The sequence below is a fragment of the Ochotona curzoniae genome, unplaced genomic scaffold (assembly GCF_017591425.1).
Source record: "Ochotona curzoniae isolate NIBS_2020 unplaced genomic scaffold, NIBS_Ocur_1.0 scaffold_4683, whole genome shotgun sequence".
Lineage (NCBI taxonomy): Eukaryota > Metazoa > Chordata > Mammalia > Lagomorpha > Ochotonidae > Ochotona > Ochotona curzoniae.
The window spans coordinates 17,915,996-17,932,001 of record NW_024467121.1 but is presented as its reverse complement, the minus strand read 5'-3'; the positions used below and the strand labels follow the sequence as shown (position 1 = coordinate 17,932,001).

General features: G+C 40.4%; 1 protein-coding gene and 1 long non-coding RNA gene across 7 annotated transcripts in view; both read left to right on the top strand.

The window, feature by feature from the left end:
* USP6NL (USP6 N-terminal like) overlaps nucleotides 1–6,387 on the top strand; it is a 161,116-nt gene extending 154,729 nt beyond the window's left edge. For all 6 annotated transcript variants that reach the window (XM_040968263.1, XM_040968261.1, XM_040968262.1 and 3 more), the window contains one exon: nucleotides 4,488–6,387. In XM_040968263.1, the coding sequence (XP_040824197.1) occupies nucleotides 4,488–5,875 (1,388 nt within the window). In that variant the 3' untranslated portion in view covers nucleotides 5,876–6,387. The remainder of the gene's footprint in view (nucleotides 1–4,487) is intronic.
* A 2,621-nt stretch (nucleotides 6,388–9,008) lies between these two features.
* LOC121147964 lies at nucleotides 9,009–12,623 on the top strand. Its single transcript, XR_005882491.1, has 3 exons — nucleotides 9,009–9,887; nucleotides 10,477–10,618; nucleotides 11,254–12,623. It is a non-coding gene; the product is annotated as an uncharacterized LOC121147964 (long non-coding RNA).
* Nucleotides 12,624–16,006: the final 3,383 nt, after the last annotated feature.

Genomic DNA, 16,006 nt, shown 5'->3' with positions numbered 1-16,006 from the left:
AACCAAGGAACTGAGGGGACCCACGTTGTTCTCATTTTGAATGCAAACACTGTTCTAGATATATAGTATTTCATGTTTTCAGCAAGAAAAAAAGTTTAGAATTGGGAAGATTTGAATAAATATTGATGAGAGAAACTTGAAGCCAAATGAAGCTGTAAGTGAAAAGACTAGCTATTTGTTTTGAGTAAATATGTACTAGGACATTCCATTGACTAAGTGAATTTATAGATGAGATCAGTGTGATTGTCAGTTATATTTGAAAAATTATGAAACTAAGTGAATGTTTGAAGGTTGGAGATAAAAAAAAAATAGAGGGCCAGCATTGTGGCGTAGCAGGTAAAACCACTACCTGAAGGACTAACATCTCATATTATAGGCACTGCCTCATGTCTCAGTCCATGTCCTGACTGCTCCACTTCTGACCCAGCTCCCTGCCAATGGCCTGGGGGAGCACCAGTAGACACGTCAAGTGTTTGATGCCGTGTCACGCCTGTGAGGAACCTGGAAGAAGTTCTGGTCCTCACTTTGATTAGCTCCAGGTGTTGAGCAATATGTTGGTTGGGGGAGGGAGAAGCCACTGAATGGAAGGTCTGTGTGTGTGCATGCGTGCCTTCCCCATCTCTGTAACTCTCTCAAATAAATAAATAGGTTTTTAAAAATAGACTTTTTAGAAGAGATGAAAGTTGAATTATATAAATCAGATAAATAATTGTGAAGTTTATCTGAAGCAGAAATCAATAGATGGTTTAGTTGAAAAATGGATTTTTGAGTGCTTAGAAAGTCAAAAACTTGATTGTTAATCATTGCAATTTTGGGATTGCCATACCTGATTAATACCATTTTTGCCTAGATGGCTCATTTAGTAATATAGTATATTCAGGTGGAAATAAAACCTTTCACAAAGTTCTTTGAATAATAAACAAAATGTTGTAAGTTATACACTAGAGCTTCAGATTAATATAATTCTACCTTTTACATTTTGTATTTTTAAATGAGCAAGTAATGCATGTTTGTAGTAGACAAAGTATGTGATAGATAAGCAAAAACAGTGATCATGCAAACCGAAAGCACATCCTGTTCTGTGTTAATCATTGCCAGGATTACCCCTTCTAGTCATCTTTGTAGACACACATATATTTATATCTATATATCATCATAATACATGGGATTATACTACACATATTGTTTATAACTTGCTTTTCTATTGATTAAAAATACATTAGCATGGGAATTGTCTTCTCATGGACAAGCATTGTAAAGTTTGAGTTATCAGAATAGTTTTTTCACATTATTATATCTGTTATAAAAAAATACAAGGACAATTTATTGAATAATATTTGCTTGTTTTAAAGTCAGCAATCAGCCTTCACTGTGACATATGATATGAAACCCCCTGAGTACTGTGTAGACTTTAAAAATATCCCCATGAGGGCCCGGCGCGGTGGCGCAAGTGGTTAAAGGTCCTCGCCTTGCACGCCCGGGATCCCATATGGGCGCCGGTTCTGGTCCTGGCAGCCCCGCTTCCCTTCCAGCTCCCTGCCTGTGGCCTGGGAAAGCAGTCAAGGACGGCCCAAAGCTTTGGGACCCTGCACCCGCGTGGGAGACCCGGAAGAGGCTCCTGGCTTCGGATCGGCATAGTATCGGCCCGTTGCGCTCACTTGGGGAGTGAATCATCGGACGGAAGATCTTCCTCTCTGTCTCTCCTCTCTGTATATCCGCCTTTCCAATGAAAAAATAATAAAAATAAATCTTTAAAAAAAAAAATATCCCCATGAAGCAATAATCTTATTATTACTGCCACAGTGTGGTAGAGGAGTAGATAGGGAAAGCTGTGGAATCATCAATTCTGGATGTGAATTCTAGGACTGCTTTGTTAACTCAAGGCTGATGAGCGTGTGAATTTCTGCTTTACTTTTCTCATCAATGAAATAAGAGAAATAATACTGACCAACATTACACTCCTCACCAGCATTACTTGGGGCAACTTTTTCAGCAAAGGCAGACGTATAGCGAATGCTTTCCTGTTAGTCATCAGTGTAGTTGTCGCCATTCCTTATTACTACACTCTTAGAGGTCCAGTCCACTATTGAAAGTGACCTTTCCATGACAAACATCTGGTCAGGTAACTCTTGCTGAAAAACCTGTTACTGTACAGCTAACTCAGAATAAAGTCCCATATCCTCACCATGAGCTCCCGGACCCTGCATGACTTGACTGCCTATCCTAAGGCCTTATCATCATCTTTGGTCCTCTGCCCTGCCCTACCCTCCATTATTTGTCATATTTTTGTTTGTTTGTTTGTTTATTTATTTATTTGAAAGGCAAAGTCACAGAATCTTCCATCTAGGAGTTCGTGCTTACAACAGGCAGTGCTAAGCCATTTCAACCTCCATTGTGGTGGTAGTGACCCAAGTACCTGTACCATCCATCCCCTCTACCTCCCAGAGTACACATTAGTGAGTAGCTGGACTGGAAGTGGAGCAGGGACTCAAGTCAGCGAAGCAGGGACTCAAGTCAGCGAAGCAGGCACTCTTCTGTAGGACGTGGGCACCCAAAGAGGCACCTTCACCTCTGTGCCTAATGCACCTTCCACCCCATGATAGCTTCCATTGCTTTTCACACTTGTCAGCATAACCCAGTATGCAACCAGGATATGAGGTCTGGAAGAACATGTCTTTCACCTGTCTCATTCTGTCCTTGTATTGCCAGCACCTAATAGCTACAGTATGCTTTGTTGAATGGATGAGTGAATGAATACAAGAAACTCATCACCAAATTTAATATATGACACATATATGCCTTCAGATACAAATGAATAAAAGAAACTGTCATTGCCAAATTCAATATATGACGCATATATGCCTTCAAATATGTAAACTGTGTGTTTAGATATAATTAAAGTCAAGTCAAATTCATGCAAAAATAATCAGAAGTTTCATTGAAGTTTTATGAAAATAGGGAATACAGAAAGAACTGGGAGTAGCTGTACTGGGTGGGTGTCCATTGAGTTCTACAGGTTGTATACTACGGGTAGGACTAGGTCTCTCCGGAGTCCATGGGCTCCAAGGGACTGTCCAGTTGAGGGAAGAGCAGAGGGTTTGCCTAGGAGGAACCAGGAGCCTTGCTGCTTGAACCAGAACAGCTTTGTTTATGTTTTCTTTCTTTTGTGGGGTTTCATGGCCTGAAAAAAAATCTGATTTATTTGGACAAGTTTTAATATCACAGAATTGAAACAGTATGAAGGTTTATTCTTAGCTCAGTTATTCTGACAGTAATGTAATTATTTAAAGGCCAGTGTTTCTTTATCATTGTTTGTTGCTTCTCTTCCCCCTCAAAAGAACATTGATTTTTTTTTCCAAAATGTCCTAAGGAAAATTGTATGAGCCTAAGTAAGAAAATTATCATCATCAAGACTGTGAACTACATGAGCAGAAAGACCATGTCTTTATGCTTGTCAGTAACATTCCTGCTGTTTAGCACAGGGCCCAAGACATAGCAGTGGGTAAATGGGATATTTGAAGAGAACAAAAGCTTGTTTTTAAGTGACAATATATTGTTTTGTAATAACAGGTGAAGAACATATGCAATTTTTAAAGTGAAATATGTTCCTTTTTTCAAGATTATATTTCCTGGATATATGTGTTGTAGTAAATAAATTTTTACACTCTGTTCACTAAATGACCAATTTACTATACTTTTCCCTAAATTCTCATGAATGTTCTATTATATAAAATATAAACTATCCAATATGATTGTCTTTTAAATTTTTTTTCTTTTTACTTGTTAAATTAGGATCTTTTTATAATACTAGCTTTTGGATGGGAAACACTTTTTATCCAAAAATTGTACTGTGAGAGATATTTAAGATAATTATAGTAATAACCTGATTATGAGATAGCGTTGAGACCACAGCTGGTCATTAGTTGACCTTTAAATTTGGCAGACTGCTGCAATGGTTTACTGAGATTTTAAAATCATTTTAGGTGATGTAGTTTAAAGTGAGAACTACTTACACCACAGAAGATGTGGTATAATCTCTAAGAGATTCTTAGGAGAATCTCAGTTTTGCATTATTGAATGTGTTTGTACCTGTTTGCTTTCACAAAACGTAAGGCATATGTCAACGTAGTATGAACCTCACCTATGAGGTTTTCCCCTATACATTGCCTGATGGAATGTTGAGATTTAGTATCAATATCTCTAAAAGTACTTCTCATCAGCTCCAAAATTCTGTAGTGTAAAGGTTTGTGGTGTAAAAAGTACTTGAACAAGAATTGTGGAAAAACTGAAATTAAAAGCAAATTTATTTTGGTGCAAAAATGTTTTAATCTATGCATAGTTTTTTCACAGTCTGTGAATTTTTTAGAGATACCTCATATGCATGTTTGTTGGTGTGCCTCAAGTATATAGTTGTTAATAATGGGTTTCTTGTATTGGATCCGTTTACTCATATGATTGATTCCTTAATGAATTTCTCTTCTCTTTAGGTAAAGAGGATGAATATCCAAAGAAACCCCTGGGGCAGTTCCCTCCAGAATTCCAGTCTGGCACCATTCATCGTATGAGCAATGGACAGAGAAGTGTTGGCAGGCCCAGTCCCCATGTCAGCAGCAGAAGGGAAAGTTCAGCATCGCCTTCCAAGAAGCACGAGCATTCCCCTCACCATCCAGAGAGAGGCAGGCAGCCGAGACGGAAGTCAATAGATGAGGAAAGTAAAAAGCTTAAAGATGATGCAGAGTTTCAAAGGAAACTCCCTTCAGGTCCACAGGACAGTTCCAAGCACTATAATCATGCAACTGCCAACCAGAATAGTAATGCCACTTCGAATGTCAAGAAGGAATTTATGCCCAAATGGAACAAACCATCAGATACTTCAGCTATTGAGAGAACTGCCAAACAGGCCATGGAAGGGAACAGTAGACCTGTGCACCCCACACTTACACTAGCCTCTGTCCCGAATGCTGCTGATGTTCGAGCTTCAAATGTGCGGCCGAAGGTCAAGGTTTTGGATGCCGATGATGGGAAACGGGGCTCCAATGCCTCACAGTATGACAATGTCCCCGAACCGGAACACGAGAACGGAGCTGCTGTGGAAGATGCTCTAGAAAGAGCTTACTCTCAAAGCCCACGGAATGCTGTTTACTCAAGTAGCCCAAGAAAGTATGCTGAGCCAAGTTCTAGTCCTTCAAAAGTGTCCAACAGGTTTACTTTTAAAGTCCAGCCTCCCAGTTATGTGAGGTACCCATCCCAGTTAGAATTGGAGGAGCACGGGCTGGCGCACCCACCATCTTACAGTAATCCCCCTGTTTACCATGGGAATTCTCCAAAACACATGCCTACCGCTAACAGCAGTTTTGTGTCTCCACCATTTAGCCCTGGGTCTCAAATTAGCCCTTCCCGGAGACTGTATGGTTCCACTCTCTCAGTTGGTATTTCCCCTGAGAAGCCATATGGCCGCCCCACCCCTCTTGTACTGCCCTCAAGTCGCATAGAAGTCCTTCCTGCTGATGCTGGTGCCAGGGGATATTCAGGCAATTCAGGGTCACCAAGGAATGGAAAATTCATCATTCCTCCAGTGGATTATTTGCCAGATAACAGGAAATGGTCAGAAGTGAGTTACACATACAGACCTGAGCTGCATGGGCAGTCGTGGACTCGAGATGGCAACCGTAGCCACTTAAGCAGTTTTCAGCACATACCCTTTCAGGACCATGACCTCCCACCAGTTTCAGTAGACAGTCCAGTGAGGTATAGACCCTCACCATCTGTGCAAGATGCCAGTCCATCCAGGTATCAGTATTCTGGGCCCACGCCGCCAGCATATCACTACAGAAATCAGGACGCGCTTTCTATTCAAGAATCAGTATTGCTGTGACACTGAATCTGTGTTTGCTCAAGACAAGAGAACAGAAACCATATGAAATCTGCATTGCTATGTTTATAATTGCCAAAGCAGTATTTTATACTATTGTAAACAACTCTTACAATTCTGATGTATGTTAGTAACGAAAGTATACAGAGTTGTTTTCATCCTCATGTAGGTGTGCGTAAGATGAGCGTTTTAAACTGCATCATCACTGAACCTGGAAACCTAGCAATAGCTTTTAGGGATGCACACACAGTAATAATTCAACTCACTTCATGTCTTCCTTCAGAACCTGAACATTTTTACTCTGATTGGCCCGTTCTGTTTTGACTAATGTTACAAAACAGTGAAAAACTAGAGTAGGTGTTTTGTAAACTATAAGTAGTAAAACATCTTTTAATAGCTATAGACATCTATGCATACATGTTTTAACATGGAATTGAAGAAAGATTTTTAAAATATTTTAAATTTAGATCCCTGGAATCATGTTATTCTTCTTTTCCTTAAATTGTCTTTTAGTCCAGTCCCCCTTTAATTCATGTCCTAAAGTGACTGTAAAGAGTACACTGACTTGATTAGTGGAGTATCTCAGAGAAGGCTTATCCTTTTTTCAGTTGCTGCCATTTACTTTCAACCTGAAAACTAAAGATGTTGGAGAGAGAGGACAGCCACTTACTGTGGTGCTGAGCGTCAAGGCAGTTAACATGAAATTTATGGACAAAGATGCAGAGGTGCATTATCCATTTACCTGAGGTCATCTTAGCACTTTTGTGCCCCTTGTTGGGGTCTGACTCTTGCAAAGCCAGGAGCTGATTGTTGCTTGCCTGAGGCACACAAACACAGCTGGAGAGAATGCCTCCAAAGGTTGTAATTTTCTGATAATCCAGCATTCACCCAGGACATCAGACATGCCTTTGAGGGTCATTTGAAAGCAGGTTCAAGAAGATGGTTCTTTGTCATCATGCCCTTTAGATTCATGCAGGGCCTCAGCATAATGGCCCCTCAAGGGTGGCCTGTACAGAATACTTTTCTGGAAGTCTGTTTAAAGAAGTTGGATATCACTGTACTTACCCATGATAAAATTGTGTTGTTGTTTTTTTTTAATTCTAATTATTAGGAGCCTAGAACTTTGATCTTTAAAAATATATAACTTTCGTAATTTCAAACTTCCTCTGTTTTGGTGAAAAAAATTCAGGTTCATGGAGTGCAGAAAGCAGGGATATTTTTAAGAATATCCTTACACTACAGTTACCAAAATCCTGGCAGAGTTTTGGGGATTCCCACAAAATACGACTCTGTGTTTAATTAGAGAGCTTGTTTTCAACATTACTTTGCTCACATTTGAATAATGGAGAATTAGAAAATCTAACGTTGATGGTTCTTCCTGTTGCAAGCTGGGGCTTTAAGCTTTCAAGGTACAAAATATGTCTTTACAATGAAAGTAATATTTGTTTAGTTAGTGAATGTGACAGTGATTTTTATGTATATAATGAGTCTAATGTAATTTTAATCAACTTAGTAATAATGTTATTAAATATCAGAACAAATGCAAGTGTATTAAAGCAAAACACTACACTGAAGCTAAACAAAATCCTGATAAAATAACAGAGCTCTTGATTTAGACAGTGTGGAAGTTAAGAAATAAATGTATAGAAAAAGGTAGCTAAGGATGTTACTTCCAGTTTTTAAAATTTTGATTCTGTGATGTGTAATAAAATTAAGTTGTACAATTTAGTTTATGATGGCAGCAGTTGTGCTGCTCCAAAAATATATATATAAACAGTGGTAAATACTGTAGATTTTTATATATATATATACCAAATATATATATATATATACACACATACATGTGCTATTTTCCTATGTTATCTATTACATTTTTTATCTGTATACTTTTTTGATGTGATTGTTTTTAACATGCTAAAAGTAATAATTGCATTTTGTTTTGTGTCTTTATGTGTGTTTTAAAGAATTACAGAAATCTAGAATCCTTGGTGCTTCTTTTATAATTGAGTAGATGTTGCCTAGTCTTCACCTGCATAACTAGGTCTCTGTATGTCATGCTTGTGTGTTATGTCCTTATTAATTTCCAGTAAGACTATAATTAGGAACACATCACCTCTTTTTTACTTAATGCAACATTATTATTATTAGCACTTAAGGTGTTATTTCCAGTTCTTCCCATTATAAAATGTAACTTCATTTCTCAAGTAGAAAGCTTTAATTTGAAATTATTTTGCCAGGATACAGTTTTATTCTATCAAACTTATTTTTGGTAAAAGGTAAGAAAATAATGATAAAAGATGAAAAATATAGGTAAAGTGGATCATTATATTTATGAAAACCATAGGTGGTAGAGATTTTCATGGCATAGAGACAATTCTCTGTAGCTGCATGTACTTGGTGTAAATATTTGGCCAGCATTCATTGGCGTTTTGCTTAAAAAGCGTTTGGGTTTTAATTTCTGCATATGTTTAACTTAAATTATAGAAACTAGGTACAGAGTCTCAACAGGTTTTAAAATTTTCACTCATTTACAGGTGTTTATATTTTTCAAAGTTTTTTTACATTTTAAGATTTAATTTTATGGTACAATTCGATAAGGTCTGGGATTTCCCCACCCTTCCCAAGTGGTTTTTTTAAAGTTTTTTTTTTTAAAGAATGGCTCTTTTAAAGATTAACTTTTAAAAATTCAGAAATCAAAATATCAGCAGCAAAATGTTTCTTGGAAGAAGGAAAACAGAATCTATAGGATTTTTCTAAAGAATAACAATAGTTATTTATAGAATGTGATTGTATTTTTTTACTTTAAGAAGATTCTAATATTAAATTTTATCATATTCCATGTGTCTTTTACATGGACTTTTGAAAATTTAATCCCAATGTAATGTAAGCACAGAAACTGTACCTAAGCAATAATTTGGTGAGATCCAATTTTCTTTTCACTTATTTATTAATTTTTTTGAAAGTCGGTGGGGAAAATGATAGAGATTTCATCCACTGTTGTGATTACCAGATTACCACATCAGCCTGGGCTGGGTCAGGAGCCAGGAACTCCAGCCAGTTCTGTCCAAGTGGCAGAGGCCAAAGCACTTGGACCATCTTTTGCTGCCTTCCCAGGCATATTAACAGGGAGCTGGGATGGAAGTGAGGCCGCCAAGACCTGAACTGGCACTCTGAGATCGAATGTCCCCATGAGGTTAGCCTGCTGCCACAACACCAGCCACTATTTTCTTTACACTTTCATGATTAGAGAAAAATATGCCCTGTCTACAAGAGCTTATTCACAGCCAACCTAAGTCTTACAGAAATGGGCTATTCTAGTTGCCTTTTGGAATCATATCTTTGATTTAGTATGCACTTTATTGTATCCGTTATGTACACTAACAATTAATGCATCCTAATCTTACTCAAACTATGGTTTGAAGATTTATTCTAAGTTATCTTTCAGAGGCCTTTAATTGTCTAATAGGAATACTGATGGACATTGATTGGATGAATTTAAAATGACTTAAGATGATCCGAGGTAGTCATCCTTGGAAAAGGGAATCCATTTGAGTTGTAAGAATTCATGCATTTACTTTCTGGTGGGTTTTTGGTTGTGTATAAAACTTACTGCCACTGTGTTACAAATGAGAAGCAAGGAAACTCATTGATGGCTTCCTGAGAGTAGATCTTGACCTAGCTGTTCTTTAAAGTGATGTCATGAACTTTCAGATTTTCCTCTGCTTAGGTTCCCTGACAGACCACTTAAATGGGAACATGTGAAAGGGTCCTGGGTGTGGAGTGATTGTAATTCCTCCCCAAGTATCTTAAAAGGTGCATCACTAACCTCTTTCAAAGAATTAAGATAATTGTTTCATGTCCCCTCTGTAATATTTCTCAAAACTGCTGAAGAGATCAGGAGTTTCAGGATCTAGAAATTGACATCATGAAACTTAGAAGAAATCCTGTTGCACAGATGAACCGTTGCTGGCCAAGGAGCTCCTGGCAGTTACAGGCACTCTGAATGGCTTCAAGGGTAGGTGACGTCACTCTGTCCTTTTTCTGCTTAAAATAGTTCTTCAAAATAAAACCTTATTAAGATACTCATTTCTATACACAAACGCTGTCTCTCATTTCCTTTTAAGTGATGACCTTAAAAACATTTCAGATGCTTGTGAGGCAAAGAACATTTTAGGACCTGAGAAAATGCTGACTGTCTGCATTTGGCTTAGTCAGCATTTTCCTGAGCATCTGGTGGGAAGCAGGACTGTGCTAAGTTCCTGCTTCAGGATGCACAGCAGGTTTTGTAATCAGTGTGTCTCAGCTCAGTGCTGCAGATAGTCACAGGCTGTTGTTGGAAGCACACAAAGGCAAATTATGAGCCCAGTGCAAAGGATTCTGGGAAGCCCATGGAGGGTCCCTCAGCTAAAACTGAAAGAACTAGTATGTCAAAACAAGTGAAAAATATGGGTGTAGAGATTTTCCACTAGGATATATGGGGTGTGGTGTGAGGGGTGTAAGACCCCAAACAGACCAGATCACGAGTGTCTTGTGTGCAACTGAATTTGATCCCGTAGATGGATTCTGCCATGGTTTTGTTTCCATTTTCTGTGTGGTTTCTCTAGGCTGCGGAGGCTGATATGAGAAAGAATTCTAGGAATAGTTGAGAAGACAGGAGACCATGGCAAGTGCTTTAGCAAAAGGTGGAACAACCGGTGAGGCCAGGGAAGAAGTCTTGAAGAAAATGTGTTTGAGAACTAACTACTAGTAAGTGAAATTGTCTTGACAATTATGTGAGTATAACCCTAATAAGAAAAACAGCTAACTGATTGGTTGGAATGTATCTGGTGCTGTTCATTTAATCCTCACAAAGTACACACTCCTACAATGTCCAGTTTACAGATGAGAAAACTAAGGCACACAGGTTAAGCAATTCCCTGAGTTTTGCAGCTGGCATAGTAATAGGACTAGAATCCACATCTGTGCACCCCTCTCCCCCTGAACGAATTTTGAGAAGATGTATACTTATCTATCAAAATATCCTCACCAAAGGAATTGACACTTTGATGATTCTTTAGTAAATTTCAAAATTGTACAAGCTATCACAACCAATTTTAGAATGTTTCTGTCACTTTAGAGAGAGATGGTTTTTGCTCATTCCTTGTCAGATCCCTTTGCACTCGCAGCCGCCAGCAGCTACCGACCCATGTGCTGTCCATATTTTATTTTCTGGATATGTGTAGAATCACACAGTAGATCGTGTTTTACAGCTGATGTACAAAAATGTCTTCCTTGCTGTCATTTCAATTGATGAATTCATATTGGTTTTTCACACTGACCCATTTCACAGTTCCTGGAACCTTTGTCACAATCACCTTCTCGTCTCCACCTGCATGTTCCAGCCCTGTGAAGGGAGGAAGGATGCAAGGTGCCAAAAGGCTGCAGGAACGCTCAGCTAACCTATGGGACAAAAAGTGTGTCAGGGTTACAGAGCACCATGCCACAGGAGTCCTCATCACCACAGCTAGCCTGAACAGGGCAGCAACAAAGCAGACATGGAAGAGCAAGGACAAGAGACCCAAAGTCAACAGTGGCCTCTGTAGCACTCCCCCATGCAGCTGCTCAGGCAGCCCTAAACCTCCAGACCACAAAGAGAACAGGGCTGCTACCCAAGGTAAATAAACCCTGATTCAGTCACCCAACAAGAATAGATGAATATGAAATTCATCCAAGAGAAAAGAACGCAAGATTGGAGCTGAAATCCCAATGAGGGTTGCTCATGTATTTATTTATTTAATTTTTGCCATTTAACCAGATTATTTACGTAAAGATGTCCCTTATTTTGGTTGTGAGAAATGTAATTTTTTCCTCAGTACACCTTTTGGAGTTTATTATTTTCTATCCAAGTTGAAGTTTTCAAGAAATCAAATTTGTCAGCTTCATCTGTCAACTTACAGCTTGTTTCCAGAAAATCAACAAGTTAAAAAACACCTAGTGACTCCCATAAAAGGAAAAGCTAGTTTCACCTGCTAATGAGGGGAAAGCACCCAACAAGAAGTTGCCTCACATAATCAACCCAGAAAAAAAAGTTGAAGATGATGTCAGAGAGATAAAAAGGCATTACAGCTCCCTGCCTCAGAAGAACAAGAGATTCAGTGTGCTGTATTGAGAAGGAAAGTTTACAATTTCACAAGAACTGTCAACAGAAGAAGATCTAAAGAAAGCAAATGCAGAAAGCAAAGTGAACAACTAACAGTCAAACAAGTCCAACAGGAAATGCTCTGCAACTTTCTAGAAACTGATGAAATCTGTAAACTACCTGCAAGACTAGGTGGACAAAGGTCCTAATAAAGTTTTTAAATTTCCCAAAACTGGTTGGAGGAATTACTTTAGGAACCCCAGATGATTTATTCACAGGACACAGCAAGCAAATCTCTGCATGAGAGTGGTGCGTGAAGGGGAGAGAGGCTAAAAGACAGTAGGAATGTCTAGGGGACTAGCACTTGGGTGTAGCAGGTCAAGCAGGTGCCTGTGATGCCAGCATCCCCCATGGCTCGTCCCAGTCACACCACCTGCAGTGTGTATGGTAGGGCAGGAAAGGATGAAGCAGGTGCCTGGCCAACTGCTACTCCTATAGGAGACTTGGTTGAAGCTCCTAACTCCTACTTCATACTTGACCCAGCTTTAGCCCTTGTTGCCATCTGAGGAGTGAACCAGCTGATGAAGATCCTTGTCCCTCCCTCTCCCTGCAGCTCTGCCTTTTAAATACATTTTTAAATGGTTAGGTGTTTTGTTTTATTTTGTTTTATTTCGTTTTGTTTGAAAAGCAGGTTTACACAGAGTAAGATAGAGTCTCCCCTCCACTGCCAACTCTTAATCCCAGGGTTGCTAAAGTGTGCAGATTTATTACCATTTTCTATTGTTACTGCTTGCTGATTAGTGACATAGGGCTTGTGCATACCAGGCTTTAAATTCTGTTTCTATATTTTTCTAGTAGATTCCACTCTGAAGCTGTGCCATTGACTATGGCCCCTGCATCTTCATCAGTACTCTGAGATATGGTTGACTTTTTTGCACAGGAGTCAGCAGTAGGTGGTCTCATACCACACACTCAGGGATTCTGGTCGCTGAGACTGGACATCCTGATGTGTCTGAAGCCAACAGGAAATGAAACAGTGTTCTGCTTGCTGACACCAAAAGCCATTGGGGAGACTTCAACAGTAGGCACAGTGGCCTGGTCCACAGGTTCTCCAGGACTTCTGCCCAGCCCAGTCCCAGTTCCAGCTTGCCCATGCTACAGCCTAGCCCAGGAACACCATAGCACTGGCTCTTTCACCACCCAACCCATCCTCCCACCTTTCTCACCCCTACCCCAACTCTTATGCATGCCTATCGGTGTAGCAGCCTGGTCTGGGGAGGCCCTTGGCTATAGCTCTGCCTACATCAAAAGCCCTCAGTGGCTCCTACCCTCACCCAAGGACCCAAGCAAGTTGGTGGCAGTGGTTCACTTACATCCCCTTGCAAATTGAACAGAATAGAATAGGCAACCATGCTGGTTAATAGTGTCTTTTAAAGTGCAAATTTTTAATTTTAATTAAGTCAATGTAATCAAGTGCTTATGTGTATATGTGTGTGTATGTCTCTGTTGTTACATTGATTTTCCTTTTAATACTATCTTTCAGCCTAATCAAGTCCATAAAGATTTTCTGTTAGGTTTTATTTTGGAAGTTTTATTGTTCTAGCTCTTAAGGTTGAGCCTGTAAGCCATTTTGAATTTTTACATATTGCATAAGGTAAATGTATGTAAATTCCTATGGTCTCAGCACCATGTGTTAAAATGTTCTCCCCTACTATGTTTATAGCAAAAGTCAATTGAACATACTTGTACATGGTAAGAGTTCTTTTAAGTTTTAAAATCAGCTAACTATACTTTTCCCAGCTTCATCTTTTTTCAGATTGTTCTGCCAATTGTGAGTCCTTTGCATTTCTATATCAATTTCAAGGTCTGTTTGTCAGTTTTTGCAAAAATCAAACCTATTGGGATATTGATAAGAATTATTTGGAATCCACATATCAGCTCAGGAAAAATTGCTGTCTTCACAATATTGACTCTTCTAATCTGTCAACACAAAATGGCTCTGTTTATTTGGATGCTTAATTTTCTGTAATCTCAGTGTGTGACTTGCACTTCTTGTTAACATCATTCCTGTTGTATGTTCTTGTGCCTGGGGATGTACTCTAAATTGAGGTGTCTGTGGTACAGGGGAGACTGAGGCAAGGGGGATTGCCCAGCCCTAAGGCTGGGACAGTGCCTGAGGAAGAAGGCCACTGTCAGATCAAATGAGCTCTGGAGAAGGAGCCAAGTTAGCATTAGTGGGAAAGCGACCTCTGGTTAGACATGTAGGATTTGAGCACTAGGGAGTAACAGGTGGTACTAACGGTTGGCTATGAGGGATCTGGGGTTCTCTGTCATGAAGTTCAGAAAGCTCATAAGACGCCTTGTCAGGAAGGTGAGCAAGCCGAGCCAGGGGGAGCCCGGGGGACTGGCACTGAGAGTGGAACAAGTCGCTTGAAGTGGGTAAAGAGGGTTTGCAGTTGTCACTCTTGTGTACCTGTCTCTAAGCAACATCATTTAGTAGGGCTTCTGAAGAAGAGTGATGAGAAAGTCCCTGTACATTGGCCAGTTGCTACAGTGAACTGGAGGCTGGTAAGTGCACACTGGGATCTGAGTTGTTGTCCTTAGGAGTGTGACCTTGGGCAAGTCACATTCTCTTTCTCGGCCTCACACTCCTCAGCTGCAAACAAAGGCAGTTAAGAGATGCCAGAGCCCCCACCCCCACCCCCTGCATTGGAGCTCAGTGGGGTAATAAACCAGCACCTTCCCAGAGGAGCACCAGGTCAAGTGCAGTTGTTCTGCTTCCAACCCAGCTCTGCTAATGTGTCTGGAAAGACAGCTGTGAGGGTGATCCGTGTGCTTGGGCCCCTGCCACCCATGTGCAATACATGGATGCAGATTCCGGCTCCTGGCTTTGGCCTGGCCCACCCCTGGCTGTTGCAGCCATTTGAGGAGTCAACCAGCCAGCAGATGGGAGATCCCTCTGTCTCTGCCTCTCTCTCCATCTGTCACTGTGCTTTTCCAATAAATAAAAATCTTTAAATTCAAATGAGGCACCAGATGGAAAACACACTCAGCACTTGTACACGTGAGCCATGGACAACCTCTGCGGTGTGTGCGTGCCCAGTGGTTGGGTTGGAACTCTGGGTGTGAACTTTGCATCTGCAGCCTGTTCTAGCTCCTGGTGTAACCGTGCTCCCCTGGTAAAGGTGTGTTTCTGTGATATTGTGAGGGGTAAACGAGTTGATTTGTGTATGCCATTTAGCACAGCGTTGTCACACAAGAATCACACAGGCCACATGCCACCACAGGGTGAGGAGTTAGTGGCCCAGAGGAATGTGGTTTTGTGCTCCTGAAGCAGAAAGTTAGTGCGGAGCCTGGAGGTGATGTGTGCATGGGTGGTGGGGGAGGGCACACACAGGAGACAAAGCACAGTTGGGTCAGTTCAAGAAGACGGTACAGTGCCATGAATGAATGAGATGTTGGGAAGAAGGGATATGTGATGTGGAATACTGCAGAGAAACCCTGATGTTGACTGAAACATCAGTTTGGATTTGACAGTTAGGAGCTTGGCTGTCATCTGTTATCCTGACTAGAGCCACAGTCAGATTGCAGTGGTGGCAGGCAGGGTGGGAAGTGCTGTGGGTCTCGGGAGGTTTGGATAAGGCATGCTGGTCAGTGATTGTGCCGTGGCTTGCAGTGAAGTGTGGGGTAGGGTAGGGCTTGGGAGGAGGCATGCCTGTGTCTGGGAAGGAGAGTGCTAATTAGAGTCAACTTGCCATCAGAATTCTCCAGTAGTTATACAGGTCAACTTTTGGTTATTCTAGTGTGTTACTTCTTGTTTTTATACTATTACAATAACATTTGTATTGTATTTCTGTGATTCAGACTTTGCACTTTTTTAGGGAAGAAAAACAGAGTAATTGGAACATAAAGCAGGTAGCTGGAGAAACCTGCACTCACTGTCCACGGACCTCACTGACTTGCCAACACGGTTATATGTATTATGCTGCTGCTCACGGTATACACAGATGTGAGTT